This window comes from Protopterus annectens, chromosome 7.part0 (assembly GCF_019279795.1).
Source record: "Protopterus annectens isolate FY-2018-M chromosome 7.part0, PAN1.0, whole genome shotgun sequence".
In the NCBI taxonomy this organism is placed as follows: Eukaryota; Metazoa; Chordata; order Ceratodontiformes; family Protopteridae; genus Protopterus; species Protopterus annectens.
In genome coordinates, this window is record NC_056739.1 from 486,951,729 (window position 1) to 486,971,278 (window position 19,550).

General features: G+C 40.6%; 1 protein-coding gene across 1 annotated transcript in view; it reads right to left on the minus strand.

The window, feature by feature from the left end:
- The window catches only part of SLC25A11 (solute carrier family 25 member 11), a 280,651-nt gene extending 276,546 nt beyond the window's left edge, over positions 1-4,105 (minus strand). The window contains exon 1 of the mRNA XM_044077086.1: positions 3,877-4,105. Within this exon, the coding sequence (XP_043933021.1) occupies positions 3,877-3,968 (92 nt within the window). The 5' untranslated portion in view covers positions 3,969-4,105. The remainder of the gene's footprint in view (positions 1-3,876) is intronic.
- Positions 4,106-19,550: the final 15,445 nt, after the last annotated feature.

Consider the following 19,550-nt stretch of genomic DNA (forward strand, 5'->3'; position numbering starts at 1 on the left):
TCATCATTAAATGTGTGACAGACCCTTTTAAAGTGGAACATGCAGTTTAAATAAAGTACATTTGAGAGGTTTATGTTGGGTTGGAACTGGAAAGAAACTGACACTCATTACACAAAACGAGAAAATTGAAGCTGAGTAGCTGATTAAGAATTGTAGATGTCTTGGGGATGGTAACAAAGGCAGAGTTGCAAGAATAGATGGAGGATGGGGAAATAAGGTAAACGTTTTATTGCTTTGGAAATTGAGGTGGTTGATATCCTCACTGGCATGGATTTTATCCTGTGTAGTAGTTCCAGTTATACAGAATGTTTCTGTATTGGTAAGGAGCTTCTGTGATGGATACCACATATGAGGTGAATGTTTTGTGCCTCTGAGTGCTTGAATGTGTTTTTTGATAATGCAGAGGTGAGTTATGGAAAAGGTGGTTGTATATGTGAGTTGATAGGAGCTTAATCAGTGACTGCTAATCATTTATGGTACCTAAGCATTTGGGAGTACATTTACCATTTGAAGTAAGAAATGTAGAATGCTTTGATGGTAGTATAGAGCTCATGTGATGAATGGTATGTCTGAGGTGAATATGCTGTGGCTTTAGGCGAGATTCTGACCTTTTTAATAGTGCATAGGAGCTAGCTGAGCAATAGCCAGGGAACAGGAGGTTTGCATATCAGGACTGATAGGAGCTTAATCAGTGGTTGGTATTCATTTTATGGTTGTTAGGCATTTGGGAGTACATTTAACATACAGAGTAAGAGATTCGGTTTTGAATTGTTTGAAGGCGCCTATTGGAATGTGTAGCAGAGAGAATGAGCCAGGAAAAGGTTTGACACATTGGGCAATAATTTTATTTTGCTTTCTTGGCTAAAAATGTGTTTTATGGCATAACCTGCTTTTATCTGCTGATTTATGTGGGTGGTAAATATCAATGATGCATCTATCCAGAGGCTGAACTGTTGTTGCTAATGGTGTAAACTGTTTCATTAGGCTACTAAGCCAGAAGATATAGCAAACCTACTGGCTGATTAAATTCAGCTTCAACTTTACCCCTCTCTCCCCCTTAACCTTCCCTCAGAAATACCATCTAATATAACCCCCCTGCTATCACTAGGGAACAAGGTCCTTGAGGCCAAGAACACTGCATCAATGGGTCTAGACAGTATCTCAGTATGCCTTCTAAATAGCATGAAAGTGACCTGCCAGAGCCTCTGGAATTGTTATTTAACTATAGCTTTTAAACAAGCTTTTTGCCGCATGAATGGAGAACAGAAAATTCATACCTCTGCACAAAGGTAGGCCGTCTACAGACCCTGGAAACTACAGACCCATAAGTCTCACTAGTCTTGTATGTAAATCCATGAGAAGAATAATCATGGAAATGATCAACAGTGATATAGTAAACCTCCAAACACTGGATCCAACCCAGTTTGGTTTCATCAAGGGCATATTATGCCTACTCAACCTGGCAGACTTCTTTGAGAAGGTGACCAAAGCAATGGATGAGGGCAAAATGGTTCAAACTGCCTACCTTGACCTGGCTAGGGCATTTGACACAATACCCCACTCAGGCATTGCTGACAAACTCAAAAGGTTGGGTACAAACTCATATGTTACCCAGTGGATAGCCAACTGGCTCAGACAGGACCCAGGAAGTTAGAACTGGGCAGCCACCTCTACAAATAGGCCAGTTACAAGTGGAGTCCCTCGGGATCAGTCTTTTGACCACTCCTTTTTGGCATTTACTTCTCTGAAGTCAAGGCCAATGTCAGTGGTCTCTGGCTGATAAAAATTTGCAGATGACTGCAAATTAGGAGCTGTCATTGAATCTCCAAAAGGGGCTGACAGACTGGTGTTAGAGCCATGGACTAAAACTAAATGCCAAGAAATGCATGATAGTATCCTTCAGGAAGTCATCCACCCCTGGCAACTATCATATTGACAACATACCCCTTAGAGATGAGCCAGCAGTCAGGGACTTGGGGACATGCATGGATAGTAATCTAGCCTTTGACTATCATGTGTCTACAGTAGTGAGGAAATTCTATGCTGAGCAACTTATAAACAAAGGTATGGCATCTAAGTTCAAGGAAGTCATTGTTCCACTGTATTTGGCATTCAGAAGACCTGTCAACTAGAATACCCCTTTGGTATGTACTTAACTATGTCCTACCTCTCGACCTCTTAGAGCAAGAAATCTGGACAAAGGCATTTATAAAAGTGGGACAAAGGCCCAAAAGTAGGGACAATTTTTAAATATTGCTCTTACAAACTTAGAAAGTTAGTAGAACAGGTTTTGTATTAGCATGACTTTACTGAAGGGTATGAAGTTGGAAACTCAAATGTCATTATTTTCTAAGTTCAGTCTTTAGTGATTTGCCACTAATTTGCCAGAAAACCACAATTTTATGAAAAACAGACAAAATGTGGCAAAAATCTGAACATTCTGGAAAAATTGTGCAGTTGAGAGATATGCCAGGCATATCTAACTACTGGAACCTCCACAGAGGTTCCTCACTAAAAGAATACAGGGTTAAATAAAATGTCCTATGCAGACTGCCTTAAGGTTCTATCCCAGTATTCTGTGTCTTACATGGTTTTGAGGTGAACGCTATTCCTGATATGCAGGGCATTGTCAGGCCCCACTGTGCTGGACCTCCTGCATATCCACAAAACAAACAGTACCAGAATTACCTGTTCTAAAGACTTAAACCTTACCTGTGATATAAACTGGATCTGCTGGAGAGACAGGTATGTATCCCAGAGATTACCCAGTCTCTTCAAGTGCTGTGTGCTGCACAAGAATTACCTGTTTCTTCTGCCATATCTACAGCAAAATCATATGCAACTGAATGTACATTGATGTCTTTCCACACGTCAGAGCTTCTTAAGATGGTCTTTTCACAACCAACAAACGTAGTGTCCCACTTGGCCGCTTATACCCCGGTAGTCAACTAGCCAGACTGCGCCCCCCCCTTTGCAAATTCCTGGATCCGCCACTGCTTTCTGTGATGCAAGTCACCGGTCTTTGCAACAGAATCAGGTGCATACTTTCCCCAACTCCATATTCTTCTTCTCAACCCAATGACTTAAAATTCTTTTGTCTCTTTCTCCAACATTGTCATTGTGTAACCAAAATATTACTTTTACCTAATGATCTGCACACTAAGTTAACAACTGTGTGTCAGTTTTCTCCAACTCCTATACTGGCCAGTTATTTCTCAAAACATCATACCTTTAATTTTTTTTAACATTATTTTACTTTTTGAGTCAAATATCTGCACATCACAAATGTAAAAATGCTGTTCAGAACTATCCATCGTACCTGCACGAAATAATATGCAGCTATGTATTTTGTTTCTTTACAAAAAAGAATAATCCTGTTTATATCCTAATGTTGCAACCCTGTTATGATGCTCCTATAAACTTCTTTTTTTTACTTTGAAAACCGATTACAGAGGCACTTAGCCGAAGTATCACTCACTTTCAAGATGACCTTTGAAGTGCATAAGATCCACATTCAAAAGGAAGTGAAAGATACCAGAGGGTCAAAGCAAAAAAAGATCACAGCGTATCCAATGAAGTTTTAAAGACAGAGACAACCAATGTATAATCAACACCCTGCTAGCAGCTATAAGAATGGCAGACGGGGGAGTTCGACTTATTCCTAATGTTATCAAATCTTTTTGGCATAACTGCTTTCCCAAAGGACGAAACAAACACAGTACAACACTACGGCTGTATAAACCTTCATCTTATACTTTGTGTGCCTGCTAGCCACTACAATGGGCTAGGAAAACAGTCTCCCAATAACAAAATGATCTTGGGTATGACAAACCACTGCTTGTCAAAATACATATAGCCTGATCGCCAGCAACTCACCCTGCTAACCCACCGAAAAGGAATTTTATAGACTTCGGGGACGTTCGGGCCTTGGCTGCCCCTCCGCCAGCCGCTCCAGATGAGAATGCCATGCCGATCAGAACAGTGTAAGAATCCCACTAATCCCAGAACAGAAGTCTCCTTTTGCCTAGCAGTAATCCTTTATGAACATTGAAACAAGGTGACACCGTGTATTGAGTAGGAAGCAGAGGAGCATGCGCACGAAACATTACGTACTCTACCTAATTGTAATGGCGCTAGCGTGGCTGGACGTGCGCGTCTCGTTGCGCTGAGTCTTTTTGGAAGTAAAATCTAGGTAGGAGTGAGTCTCTGAGTGGGGCATTTGTTGAATGCACCAGTTTGTCTCTGAAATTTTAGTTATAAAATGTTAAAATCTGTGCAAGGTTGCTTTTTTTTTTTTTTTTTTTTTACATATCCTCCCAGTGTGGGAAATTTCTAAGTTTAACAAGAAGAAATAGAATAAGCAACTAAACCGCTACAAGAATAAGCTTTTATTTAGGCAAAAAAGTAAAGTTCTATCCTTTGTACTGACCGTGGGTATGTGTCGGCCTGTAAAAATCTGATGTGTGTTCCGAAAATGTCCCACTTTGGCCATTTGAAAAGGTGGCAACATACTCGGAGGCTCTAAATAAAGATCTGCCGAAGCAGCAGAGACCTCCAAAGCAGACACCCAAGCAACCGCTACCCCAAAACAAAACACGTGCAACATATATCTCACAAAGCCAGTGTGCCGGACAGTCATAGCCCTTAAGACTAAACAACACACCTGATACACTTGTAATAGGTGACTCTATCGTCAGGCACACTGACGTCCCGCTCACCAGGCTGAACAAGGAGAGGGTCACGGTGAGCAGCCTGTCGGGCGCTAGGATCCGCCACATAACGCAAGCACTCAGGTCACTCCAAGGCAAGTACAAATATGACTCAGTCATTGTCCATGCTGGTGTGAATGACCTGAGACGTACCTCCCTGGACTACATGAAAAGAGACATAAAGGAGCTCTCTGAGCATGTAGCCCAAGCCGGTATGACCCTGACCTTGAGTAGCATCTTACCCTCACCAAGAATGATGCCACAATATGAAGACAAGATGATCAATTTCAACAATTGGCTTAAGTACTGGTGTCATTCAAAGGGGATCCAATGCCTGTCAGCTTGGGATGATATGCTCGACAAGCCACGATGCTTCGCTAGGGATGGCTTGCACCTGTCATCCCTGGGCTTTCGGATATTGGCAAAGGCTCTTGCTACCCCCATAGTGCCTTTTTTAGGCAAGGCTCAAAAGACAAACCCACGTCCATAGGTATCACAAGGGATAAGAAACTAAGAGTAATGCTACTCAACGCCAGAAGTCTAAACCTCAAGATGCATGCACTCGAAACTCTCCTTAGCATGGAGAACATCGATATCTGTGCAGTAACAGAAACCTGGTTCAGGGCTCCCGAGAGCACCCCAGCACTACCAGGTTATACCTCATACCACGCTTTTCTGCCCCAAAACTTGGATCGAAACACAAAAGGAGGGGGAGTATCGATATTCATGAAAGATACCCACACCTCCAGGTTGGTGGCAAAGCACGAAGCATCAGAGACTATCCATGTGCAACTAACAGTGGGTAAAACTGCCTTCCAGTTTATAGCCTGCTACAGACCACCCCACCCAAACCCAGGAACCCCACTCGGCCTTCCTGAGAACACTGGAAAATATGAAGGCCTCTCCAAACACCATTATATTGGGCGACTTCAACTACCCAAACATAGACTGGGAGCATTACTCTAGCTCCAACACCCTAGCCCAAAGATTCCTAGAATTTATAAACTCAAATGCTATGGAACAACTTGTTACCACTCCCACAAGAGGGGAAAACATACTGGACCTGATCATCACCAACATGGGGACTCTATGCTCCAGACCAGAAGTGTATCCCTCACTGGTAAGATCAGACCATAAACTAATTTCACTGGATATTCACATCCCGACCCCACCCCCTGCCCAGAAAACCACAGTGAAAAACTTCTCTAAAGCAAATTTCACACTCCTGTGGAAAATACGGCCCAGACTGCAGAATCCTTTATAAACGCATTCTATGAACACCTTCAGGAATGCATGGATCATGCGATCCCAAATAAAACCAAGACCCAATCCTCCAAAGGCAGACGTCCTGTCTGGTGGACCCCAGCCATAAACAAACTATACAATAGAAGGAGGAAGCTACTAAATGATAGAGCAAAATCCCAAAAAGGGAAGGCATCACTGATCAGTATTAGCAAAAAACTACGGGCACTCATAAAATTGTCTAAGGCCAGCTTTGAGAGAAAAATTGCACAGGACACTAAGGATAATCACAAGGCTTTCTTTAGTTATGTTAGTAACCTGGGTGGTAATTCCCAGATATGCTCAGAATTAGTCCAAAATGACAAAAAATACACTGAACCCACAGACATTGCCAACATCCTAGCTGATAGGTTCAGCGCAAACTCCCCCCCCCTCCCCACCAAAAGGGCAAATATCTATCCCAGCAGGGTGCTGCCCCTGACATCTCAGATGCTCAGGTAAGAGCCGCCCTCTCCAAAGCAAAAAACACAGCATCAATGGGACCTGACGGTGTCCCGGGCTGCGTCCTACATGAACTCCAAGAAGAGCTAAACCCAAACATAAAACTACTGTTCAATCTCAGCCTTACTACAGGATATGTGCCCAAAGAGTGGCGTACAGCAACAGTGGTCCCTCTCCATAAAGGTGGTGCCTCAACGGATCCTGGAAACTATCGCCCCATAAGCCTGACTAGCTTGGTCTGCAAAGCTATGGAAAGGATCATCATGGACCTCATAAATAAAGATATTGGGGACGACAGACACTGGATCCTACCCAGTTCGGCTTTGTTAAGGGCAGATCCTGCCTCTTAAACCTGGTTGATTTCTTTGAAACAGTCACCAAGGCCATTGACGAGGGAAGGTGGTCCACACAGCCTACCTGGACCTCGCAAAGCCTTCGATACAATACCCCACTGGCATTATAGATAAGCTCACCAGCTTAAATATAAACCCCTATGTCACTAGATGGATTGCAAACTGGCTCAAGGACAGAACCCACATGGTTAGAATTTCTGGAGCCATGTCAGACTCCAAACCAGTTACAAGTGGTGTCCCACAAGGCTCAGTCCTGGGACCTCTCTTGTTCGGTATATATTTCTCAGAGGTACAGGCCAACACGGAAGGAATGTGGCTGACCAAGTTCGCAGATGACTGCAAACTGGGCGCCATAATCGACTCTCCAGCCGACACAAGCATCCTCCAAAAGGGCCTCATAGAAACAGACAGCTGGTGCCAGAGCCATGGCCTCAAGCTAAATGCCAAAAAGTGTATAGTCATCCCCTTTGGCAAAAATAAAGTGCCCACAAATTACCACATAGGTGGTAATCCATTAAGTACAGAAGAAGTAATTAGGGACCTGGGGACCCAAGTTGATAGCAATCTCTCATTTGACAACCAAGTGGCCAAAGTGGTTAGAAAAACATTTTATATAGCCCACCTAATCATGAAGGGATTCACATCTAGATCAGGGGAGGTCATCGTGCCTCTTTACTCATCCCTCATCAGGCCCATAATTGAGTACAATGCCCCTTTTGGGATGTACCTTACCAGACACCTGCAGCAACTGTAAAGACCCCAAAAGTACCTCACCAAGAGGATCAAAGGGCTCAAACAGATGCCATATGCTGCCCGGTCAAAGAAACTCCAGCTCTACTCAGTGGCATACTGCCTGTTCAGAGGCGATCTGTGCCTGACGTATAAAGCCATGTCCAACCCAGAATTAATGGACATGTTGCACCTCAGAAAATCCAAATCCCATCGAGCCACGCCTCGAGAGACTTGAACCTCAGCACTGAAATAAATAGGACATGCTGGAGGGACAGATTCATAACCCAGAGGCTCCCTTCACTCTGGAATAAAATCCCAGTCCAGGTTAGGCAGAGTCCCTCATTGACTCTATTCAAGAGGAATCTTGATGAGTGGATGGGAGATCGTAGGTTTACCCCGGGTATCACTTCTGTGTCACTGTTAGACAGAGGCACAGTATACTAACCTCGAAAAAGGGCATAGCAAAATAAATTTAAAATGGGTGGCGAAAGCCAAACACATTCTGGCTAGGCTTATAAATGCCCTAGGGCAGATAGCCTAGTATGAACCTATGAACCTAAATTTGCAGGGCAAACCATGTCTCCTCAGTCAACTTATTATCATTTTATAGCCAAATAAAATTGTGCATAGCTCTCAGTTGTCTTCATTTTTTTTGGTTGTTCCTCAAAAATGTATGGTTTTCTAGAAAATTACCGAGGACTGAAGTAATTAAATAATGATAGACATTTGAGTTTCAGACTTCATATCCTTCAGAACAGAAATTTGTTATTGTATCAATCTCTAACTTTATAATAGCAATATTTAAAATGTGTCTCTTTTTTTGCTTCCTTATAGACCCCCTCCTCCACACACACACACACACACACACACACACACACTCACACTGTTTTGGCTTTGGTCAGAATTCTTGTGTTAAGAGAATGAGAAATATGAATATGTGTTTCTGTACTGCATTTGTTTACATGGAATATCCAGGTAAGAAATCACATTTTCTGTTGAGTTCTGGGGAGAATCACTGTAAAAGTAACAGCACTGACAAACAGGGCCAGTCTTAGTATTTTGGGGGCCCCCAGTCCCAGCAGATGTCAAGTTGGGGGCATGTGGCACTTCTGTCAATGCCATGCCTCCTTGCAGCATTTTAGATGTCCGCATTACATTCACTGCTGCAGCATTCTTAACGTATGGGACTCCCTGGTGTGGAAGGCCAATGTCCGGCCAGTCTACCAAAGACTCCTGTTGCTTTAAAGGTATGCCGAATGTCACCCAAATGTTTATTGCATAGTGTAGGGCATAAAGGTGACTTTCAGGCCTATCGTAGCCTGAACTTCTTTGCCGCCAGTCCGAACTTAGCTTTTCACTGTCTGTCTGTTTACATGCATCCATTTTCAATCAGCTGAATGCATTTTCGTTCTCCAGTAACTATATATGCCTGTTTGCTGACTTATTTATAGTCGCAGATTAGTGCCCCATAAGGACTTTGATTTTGTGCTTCTTGGGGTAATGTCATCCAGGAAGGTTAAATGCCAGTGTGGGAGACAGATTCCCGTAAAGACAGCCACGGTAAGTGTTGCTTTTGTCTAGGAGCTTCTCATGACCATATATCTTGTTCAGTTTGTCAGACATTTGTCCGGAAAAACCTGTTGCAGTAGACTTTCTTTCCTTACCTTGATACAATGGAAGGAATCTCCCGCCCAGAGAGTCAATTGTTATGGAAGAAGAAGAAGATGAAAATGATACAACTGGAATCTTCCACTGTCCAGCCTCTGCCAGGTGTTTCCCTGAGATCGTTTCAGACCAAGAAGCTTACCCAGCTGTGTTGTCAGATTTTTCTGCCATGACTACATTGGAGGCCGGTGAGGATCCAGCTGGCTGCACATCTGAAGAGGCTTTGCAGACATTCGTCTCAGACATTTAGGGGGAACCACTGTTTATTTTTTTCAAGGGGCTTAGAGAAGTTCCTCCATTTTTAGTTGGGGAAGAAGTTCCTACTTTGGTTCTCTACCTTCGTCCTGCGTCTGAGCGTTTTTTTAGAGAGACGTTCCCTCAAAAAAGAAACAAAAACAAACATGTTTGTTCTGCTCCTAGGGATCCACAAAATGACTATTGGGGCTTTACTCAGGGGATATTTACTGCTTTAATGTCCTCACAACCTCCTCAAGGGGTTTCAGTTCTTGCTCCTACTTGGTCCTGTACTCCCCTTAAAAGGCCTAGCGAACATGATTCTTCTGATTCGGATTCTGATGACGAATCCCTGACTTATTATACTAAAATTCCTTCTCTTTAGGACTATGGGTCAGAGGAGGAGGAATCTGTTAGTCCTGATTTTCCTTTTGGGGAAATTTCCTTTGGGGACACTCTAGGAAGATGGATTTTTTAAGTGGGATTGTGCTCAGGTCTCTGATATCCATAAGAGGTACTATGAGTTGCTGCAGCTGGAATCTCCTAAGTCTTTGTCTATTCCTCCTGTTTTTGCTGCTTTGCTGGATGCTTTTTCCAATGCCTCTCATGTGCCTGATTATCTGCCCCCTGCTCCCAAAAAATCTGACGGTGCCTGATGATTCTTATTTTTTATATAAATGTCTTGCTGCAGACCCCATGTAATGTCTGTAGCCTCTGACAAGCAGTCTCAATTGCTTCCTTGGCCCAAGTTATTGCCTTCTGACAAGGACAGCAGAGCCATGAAAAGGCTGGGTAAGAAGGTTTACACTTCTGGTACCATAGTTTTCAGGGATATTAATTATCAGACCCATATGTGTAGGTATGTGTTGGCTGTTCTTTCTCAGGCCTGTCAACTTATTTCTGATTTTCCAGACTCTGTGGGTAAAACTTCTGTTCTTTCCTTCCCAGGGACTTCCTCTCAAGTCATTCATCATTCTATTAAATGTAGTTATGATGCAGCAGATGCCTCTTCTAGGGATGCTGTTTTTGGTTCAGTGATGAAGAGGTATGTTTGGCTTAGGCTTCAACCTCTACCTGATGATATTAAGGCTAAGTTAATAGATAGCTTATGAAGCAGGAAATCTAATAAAATCTAAGACTGCCAAGATCCAGCACATAATCAAAGGAAACAAACACTCATTCAAATATACTCAAAAGTGGGACATTAGACAGCCATAGTTAGCACTAATACCTCAAACATGCTCATTCATCCAGAGAAAAACTCACACCAGACACTGACACACAAACCCATAGATCATTCAACAAAACATTCATCTTTGATATATTGTGAACTGGAATGCAAGACAGACAAAGAAAAAGAAAAATCCAGTATGTTCTCAACAGAAATGCCACTAAGAAATATATTCAACAGTGCCATTGTATATGCAACTAATAGTTTTAGATTTATAGTTTAAATATGGTCATTATAACAGGTAAAGTGCTGAGTGATTAAACAAAAAGAAGACCCAGCTTATCATCTAGCAGTGACAAAAAGAGTGCTAACAAAAAAGTAAAAAAGTAAAAATTAGCCATTGTAATAATTTTACATTAGTCTAACTAATCAAAATAGAACTTTTTTGCAGCTTAATGTGCCAAGTAAAAAAATTAAGGAAAGTATAAAGAAATTAGATTTGTATAAGATATTTATTTATTTAACATTTGTTGGCCAGGAAAGTCCAACTAAGACAGAGTCTATTTTCAGTGGAGGCCCAGGGAGAAAATCTCCAGGCGCATGTTTTTGGAATGTGGGTGGAAAATGGAGCACCCAGAGGGAACCTACTTGAATGCAAGGAGGACATGCACTCTTTGCACATAAGGCACCCCAGCTGAGAATCAAACTAGAGAACCTCTTGCTGTGAGGCAACAACGTTAACCACTGCGCCACCTATATATATATATATATGTGTGTGTGTGTGTGTGTGTGTGTGTATATATATATATATGTATGTATATATATATATATATATATATATATATATATATATATAAACATGGTTAGAAAAAAAATAGTAATTTACCTTGATATAAAGATATCCGAGTCTCCCTTTATTCCCACAAGACAACAAATAAAGCAGGTTCACTTGCAATACAAAGGGAGAAAAAAATGAAAATATTTTACATAGTGAAAATTAATAATGCTCAAGACATTTATCTTTGCTTTTTTTCTTTTTTTCACTTGTCTTCCATCCAGATCTTTCTGCTTGTCTCTTTAAGGAAGCACTGTTCCAATCCATATCTTCTCTTTATTCAAACATGTTATTTATTTTCAAATAGGATAAAGCTGCATCCAGTTCATCAAAGATTTTAGTTTCATCAGGAAGAAAAGTTTTTAGTCTGGCTGTAAAAAATAAATTAACTTTAATGTGTTTTTTTCTTAAGTTGTCTTATTAATGGAAGAAAACATTTTCTTTTAGAAATAACCGAAGTGGAATAGTCATTATCAAATTAAATAGTTCTGTCATCAATTTAAGGGGAGACTTTGTCCAAGCAGTTTTAAGTATTAACTCTTTATCTTGTGAGGAAAAAATCATATGATGGTAGATCTCGGGGAAGAATCATTCTTTGAAGAAGATTTTGAAACTAGGGACATATTTGCGTCTCAGTGCCAAATGACATTGCTTCAGGTAATTCCAATATCTTGGGAAGCCAGGATGTCAGAAAGTTTACCATGTTGTTTCTCTCTATTTTTTCCAGCAAACCAAAGATTCTAATATTATGCCTATGAGATTATCGGTTAGTCATCAGTTTGTTCAAAAGAGTGGTATTTTGCTTTAATGAATGTTCAGTATTATGTTCATCTTCATTCAGTCTCCCTTCCATGTCATTCAAAGAGTCCTCAATGCCAGATATTTGAAATTTCTGCTGCTGTAATGCTTCATGGATTTGTTCCACTTGTTTAGAACATTTCTCTTTGAACTTATCAAGTTTTCTGTCCATTTTTCAATTTTTAATTATAGTTCCTGGATATTAGTAATGATCAATTGAAGTTCTTTCTTACAAAATGAGTCTTGTGAGTTTGCTTACAGATGACTCATTTTCCGATTGTATATAGAAATATTCTTTAGATAAGAAATTTGACAGGAAAATTTCAAATTATCAAAAAGATTTTTTGATACTATCTTAGAGGGCACTTTGATTTATATAATATAGTTTCAATTAAACTGATAAGATAGATTAATAATGATAATCCCTGCCAGAAATATATAAAGTAGCAGAGCAGAAGAAATCTGCTGCTACCCCTGTCAGCACTTAATTTTATTTTGGAGAATTTGACTGAGGCTACTTTTAAGCCTGCTGGCTTCAGCTACCTTGCAACATTGTCCCTGGAAGACTGTTCTTTTGTTAGCTCTTATTTCTGCAATATGGGTGTCTAAGTTGCAAGGCCTTTTGGCTAGGCCTCCTTTTTTGATCTGTGATAAAGACAGTGTCCTTGCGCACTGACCCTTCTTTTATGCCTAAGGTGGTTAGTGAGCTGTCACTTAATCAGTCTATTAATCTACCTACTTTTTTCCCCTCTCTGCAAACTGACAACGAGAGGGTGCTGCATACTTTGGATGTGCATAGGCAACTCAAGGTTTATTTGGATAAGACTAAGGCTATTAGAAAATCTGATCAGTTATTTGTTTCCTTTCATCCTAGATATTTGGGACTTGCTGTATCCAAGCAAACTATTTCTTCTTGAATTTCTAAGGCTATTTCTTTTTCTTATATTTTTCATGACAGCAGCCTTCCCTCTTCAGTCAAGACTCATTCTACTAGAGCTGTGGCTTCTTCTGGTGCTTTTTTCAAGGTCTTAGATACTAATTCTATTCTTGAAGCAGCCACCTGGACTTTTGTGCATACCTTTACCAAGCACTACAAGTTGGATGGTATCTCTAGAGCTAGGAATGGCTTTTAAGGGACTCGTCTGCTCCTTCCCCCTCCCTCATTTCCTCTTGAGCTTTGGCACTCTTCCATATGTTAAGAATACTGCAGTAGTGAATGTGAGGACATAGTGTAAAATCGTACCATAATCATATGCCTTCACTGCTGCAGAATTTGCTCCCTCCCTCCTTCCCCCAGTCCTTTGCCTTCCTGGATGTACAGATTACCTCTTCAATTCCTTGGACAGGTGTGCCTACTGGGGCAATCAGTTCTGACTATGGTAGGCCCAAATGTCACCTTTATATCCTACACTACCCAAGGAGCATTTGGGTGACATTAGGTATACCTCTAAAGCAACAATAGTCTTTGGTAGACTGGCCGGACATTAGGCTTCCATGGCAGGGAATCCCATATGTATACCACACTATGTTGGCCCATCTCACAAAGGGGCATTTACATCTACTGGCATTTTGTTGCAAAAATGATACATAGCAGCAACTCTGTGTACAGGTCTAGACTTGGCTGAAAATTTTCCTGAGGCCTACTGTTTCAGCCACCCCTCCCAACAAACACACACACACACACACACACACACACACACACACACACACACACACCATACCCTCCAGTCCCCCCCCATCTTGGGCTCCCCTATACCATGTACGTTACTTTTTTTTTCATTTTCTCACATTTTGCCTCACTCTTCAGCTTTTTCAAGAAGCCATAGCTTCTTATATGCGTTGAAGTGCATTTTGAAGGTTTTTTTTCTTTTTACACAACCTTTTCATCCAATAGTGGCTTGAAAAGAAATTATGATTAAGGAAAAAAAACTGCTTTGCTGTTCAGCTTTAGTTTTCCTTGCATCCAGGGCTGGTGTTAGCATTTTGGGGGCCCCCTGCAAATGTGGAAGTGGGGGCACCTAGGATCTTCCAGTCTAAGTATCATGCCATCACTGCCACCCCTCCCAAGCAGCCTCTTATTTCATGCTGCAAATTATTAGTAGCACACACAGACTGAACTGTAGCTATAATGATCTTACATTAAGACAGGCCTGTGTACCACACTATGTTGTCTCACCTCACAAAGGGGCATTCACAGTTACTGGCATTTAGTTGCAACAGTGATACATTACAATAACTCTATGTACAGGTCATACTTAAATTAAATGGCACCCTAGGCATTGCCTACTGTTTCAGCCCCCCCACACACACACACAGACACACACACCCCAATCCCCTCATCTATTTCCTCCCATATTGGGCTCCCCATGCCATGCACATTATTTTTTCTTCCTTTTCTCACATTTTGCCTTACTCTTCAGCTTTTCATAGAGGCTATATCTTTCTCTATGCTGAGGAGCATTTTAATTTTTTTTCTTTTTACACAACCTTTTGATCCAAAGATGGTTTGGACAGAATTTATAATTTAGGAAAGAAATTCACTGTTATTGTTCAGCTTTAGGCTTCTTTGCATCCTTTCAACACACCTTTTCTGATGAAGACAACACAATAATAGCCATTTAGGAAATAACACAATTAGGCTGATGCTACCCAGAAGCCAAAGGGTTATAGATGCTCGGGGATGCATTTTAAAGCATTTCCCAACCTTTTAATCCAACGGTGGCCTACACAAAAATCATGAGTATGAAAAGAATTTCAGTCTTTTTTTTTTTTTTAAAGAAGAGACATAAGTTGTGCCCAATGCTTAAAAGTCAAAGATGACAAAATAGTAGAGCATAATAAACTAATAAGCCAGCTGTTGCGAGGATACACAGGTCCTAGCTGGGAATACTGCCTACCTCCCTAATCCTCCATAAAAGACTGTTACTACCTATGCATCCTTCTGGTGTTAGGATGAAAGCAGAGGTTCAAATGACCACAATCATGTATTTCAAGTGACAGTTGATGTACATGTATATAGCATTACTCCTCACCCCTAAACCTCAAAGGCAGCTTACCTGTATACATGCCTGATGTATGATTGTGAGGAAAGTGAAATAAATGATTACAGTAATCTACTTTGTTGTTCCCAGACAGTACAAGCTATAGTAACCTTCTATGTACACCTCTGAGTTCTGTGAGAAAAGTAAAATAAATGATGACCACACTGTCCTCAGACCAAACACAAGCTATAATGACCTCCTGCTCACATCACTAAGGTTTGACTGTAATGAAAATTAAAGTAATAACCACTTAATTCTCCAGCCCCCTTACATAACCTACAGCAGCTTTTCTGTACACACACACATCTATACAGCACTGGTTTTAGAATGGATGTGGCTAAAAGCAGAGGCCATTATTAGCTTTTTCCTAACAGGGTCATATCACAGCCCTGTTCTGGTTAAAGAGGACAATCAGAAAATTAATCTATTTTTTGCTTCATTTTCACCAGCCAGCAAAACCTTTCCTGAGGCCCCCACACAGTCATGGATGAATAAGGGAGCCCCCTGTATCCATTTATACAGTGGGGAATAAAGGCCATCAGACCCCTAGAAGATCTAAGTGCTGAATGTTCTGTGATATATTTTGTGCATTACATTTGAATTACAATTACTTGAAACCCAGGAGAATAATGTTATGTGTCCTAACATTACTAGGTGTTTACACAGATAAAAATCAGAGATATTTTTTACACACACACATACACGCATACATGCACGCACGCACACACACACACACACACACACACACACACACACACACACACACACACACACACACACACACACACACACACACACACACACGCCATAGCAACACTAGTTTTGTACTTATTTCAGCAAATTGCAATACATTGTGCAACACTGGTACTATCATACAAGATCAATGACTGCTGTTTAACAGTCATCAAACAGCAGCAGGGTAAGTCACTTTTATTTACCTCATTGAGGAGTAATGCATACCTGCCACTGTCCCTGATTTCACAGAACTTCCCTGATTTTGCTAATAATTTTGCTCTGTCCTTCGTAAAGTTTGATTTGCTGGTAAATCATTCAAGAATACAGACAATCAAGAAATCCAGACATCAGAGTTTTATACTTCTTATTGTCTAAAAGGTGTTGTTCTATTAACTTTTGTAAGTAAATTAGAGTAATATTTAAAACATGTTCCTGATGTTGCACCTTTATTCTGTTGTTATATTTGGCAGAGTGCTTAATTCTTCAGCAAAGAAGTTGAGAGTTACAGTATCTGGTGTTCTGCCAGTATTTATAAAACTCCCTGAAAGAGAAAACCATCCCTGATGATTTGAAACATTGTCTCTTCTTAAAATCCAAGGTTTGCACTGAGATCATTCACTCTGGGCTGCTGAACTCTCTAGTGCTTACCTTGTTCATTTTCACTATCAGCTTTTTCATAACAGGGTCATACCACAGCCTCATTGAGGTTTAAAAGCATAATCAGGAAATTAGTACATTTTTTCTCCTTATTTTTCCCCAAACAGTAGCAGCTTAAAGGGCCCCTTGCAGTCATGGATATTGCAGATATCTAAAGCTGGCTATGTTGTTAGTTTTAATGGACAGAATGTCAACCAGCAAGATTTGAGGCTATGTCAGTGATAAAATATATAACTGAATTATGAAGCCTGTTACTTGATAAAACAATGCTACTACAATCAGAGATATCTTTGACTTTTAAAAGAGGTATAAATAACAGTTATTACCCACCTGGTTTATTAAGTATGCTAGATTGGTGTACTAGCTTTTGTTGGTTGGTTTGGCAGACATGTTACAAAATATCAATATAAGATACTTGCTGTGTATGGGGACTCCCCAGGAACTGGGGCCCCCAACAACCACAGGGTTCGCTGGTGCCTAAAGCCGGCTATGCTTGCATCCTTTCAACACACTTTTCCTGACCAAGAAGTACAGTAATAACCATTTAGGAAATAACTCATATAAGGCAGGGCCTAAGAAGCCATTGGGTTATAGTTGTTCTGGGATGAATTTTAGAGCATTTTCCCCAGCTTTTTAATCCAATGGTGACCTAAAAAAAAAAACATGACTAAGAAAAAAAATTCAGTCTTATTTTTTTTTCTTTCAAGGAAGATATAAGTTGCACCCACTGCTTAATGTTCAAAGATGACAAAATAGTAGCTCACAATAAACTAACAAGCTGGTTGCTGTCTGGATACACAAGTCCTATCTGGGAATTGCTTACCTCCTAAACCCCCAAAAAAAGACTGCCTACGCATCCTTCTGGTGTTAGACTGGGATGAAAGCAGAGGTTCAAATTGCCACAGTCATGTATTTCAAGTGACTGCTGACATACATATACATTGCATGCCTTCTCACTCCTTAACCCAAACTGTCAAAGGCAGCTACCTGTATACATGCCTGAAGTGTGATTGTGAGGAAAGTGAAAAAAAATAATGATTGCAGTAATGTATCCTGCTTTAGTGCTCCTAGACAGTACACTGCCCTTGCACAAGCTATAGCAACTTTCTCTGTACATCTCTTGAGGTCTATGAGAAAAATAAATTAGACAATGACCACACTGTCCTCAGCCCAAACACAAGCTGTAATAACCTTGTGTGCACACCTCTAAGGTTTACTGTGATGAAAATGAAAGTAGTAATAACCACACAACCCCCCCCTCCACATAACCTACAGCAGCTTTTGTATAAATACATCCGAGCAGGGCTGGTTTTAGAATGGGTGCAGGTGAGAGTAGAGGCCATTATTAGGTTTATTCTAACTGGGTCATAAAACAGCCCTGTTCAGGTTAAAGAGCATAATCAGAAAATAAATACATTTTTTCTCCTCATTTTTCCCCAGCCAACAACAGATTTTGTTGGGCCCCCACAAAGTCAAGGATGATTAAGGGTGTCCCCATATCCTGTTATACAGTCTGGGGAGTAGGGGCCCCCAGACACTTAAAAGATCTAAGTGTCTGAATTTTCTGTGATGCATGTTATGCATTACTTTTGAAATATAATTACTTGTTAGCTACATTGTTTATTGATACCCAGAAGAATAATGTATATGGCCTGGCATTATTTGGTGTGTGCACAGATAAGTCAGTGATATTTATTATACACACGCACACACACACGCGCACATACACACTCACACACACACACACACACACACACACACACACACACACACACACACACACACACACCATAGCAATATTAGTTTTGTACTTATTTCAGCAAATAGCAATACATTGTGCAACACTAGTAATGGCGCACCAGATTAATGACTGCCGTTTTGCAGTTGTTAAACAGCAGCAAGGGTAAGTCACTTTTGTTTACCTCGGTGAGGAGTAATGTAAACCCATCACTGTCCCTGATTTCATAGATCTTACCTGATTTTTCACATAATTTTGCTCTGTCCTTTGTAAATCATTCAGGATTATAGACAGTCAATAAATCCAGGCACCAGTTTTATACTTATTGTCCAAAAAATGCATTTTGATGCAAAAGGTGTTATACTATTAACGTTTTAATTTAACTGGTGTAATATTTAAAACTTGTTCCTGATTTTTTGAACCCTTATTCTGTTATTATTGGTATTGTGCTGAATTCTTCTGCAAAGAAGCTAAAAGTTGTAGTATCTGGTGTTCTGCCAGTGTTTATATAAAACTCCCTGAAAGAGAAAAACATCCCTGAAGATCCAAAGCATCAGCTTTTCTTAAAATCCAAGATTTGCACTGAGATCAGTCACTTTGGGATGATGATCTGTGTAGCACTTGCCTTGCTTATTTTCATTATCAGCTTTATCCTATAAGGTCATATCACAGACCTGTTCATGTTATAGAACATAATCAGGAAATTAAAACATTTTTTCTCCTCATTTTCCCGAACCAGCAGCAGCTTATGTGGGGCACCCACACAGTCAAGTATGATTATGGGGGGCCCCTTGCAGCCACGGATATTGCAAGTACCTAAAACTGGCTATGTTGTTAGTTTTAGTGGAGTGAATGTCTACTACCAGGGTTTAACTAAGCCAGGGGCACTATGTCAGTGATAAAATATTTAATGGAATTGTGAATCCCGTTGTTTGATAAAACACTGTTACTATAACCAGAGATATCTTTGAATTTTAAAGAAGATATAAGAATTATTCACCAATTGGTTTATTAAGTACACAAGATTGCTGCTCAAGCTTTTGTTGGTTTGACAGACATGTTACAAAATATCAATATAACATAACTTGCTGTGGTTGGGGGACCCCCCCCCCCCGGAACAAGGAGGCCCTCGATAACTG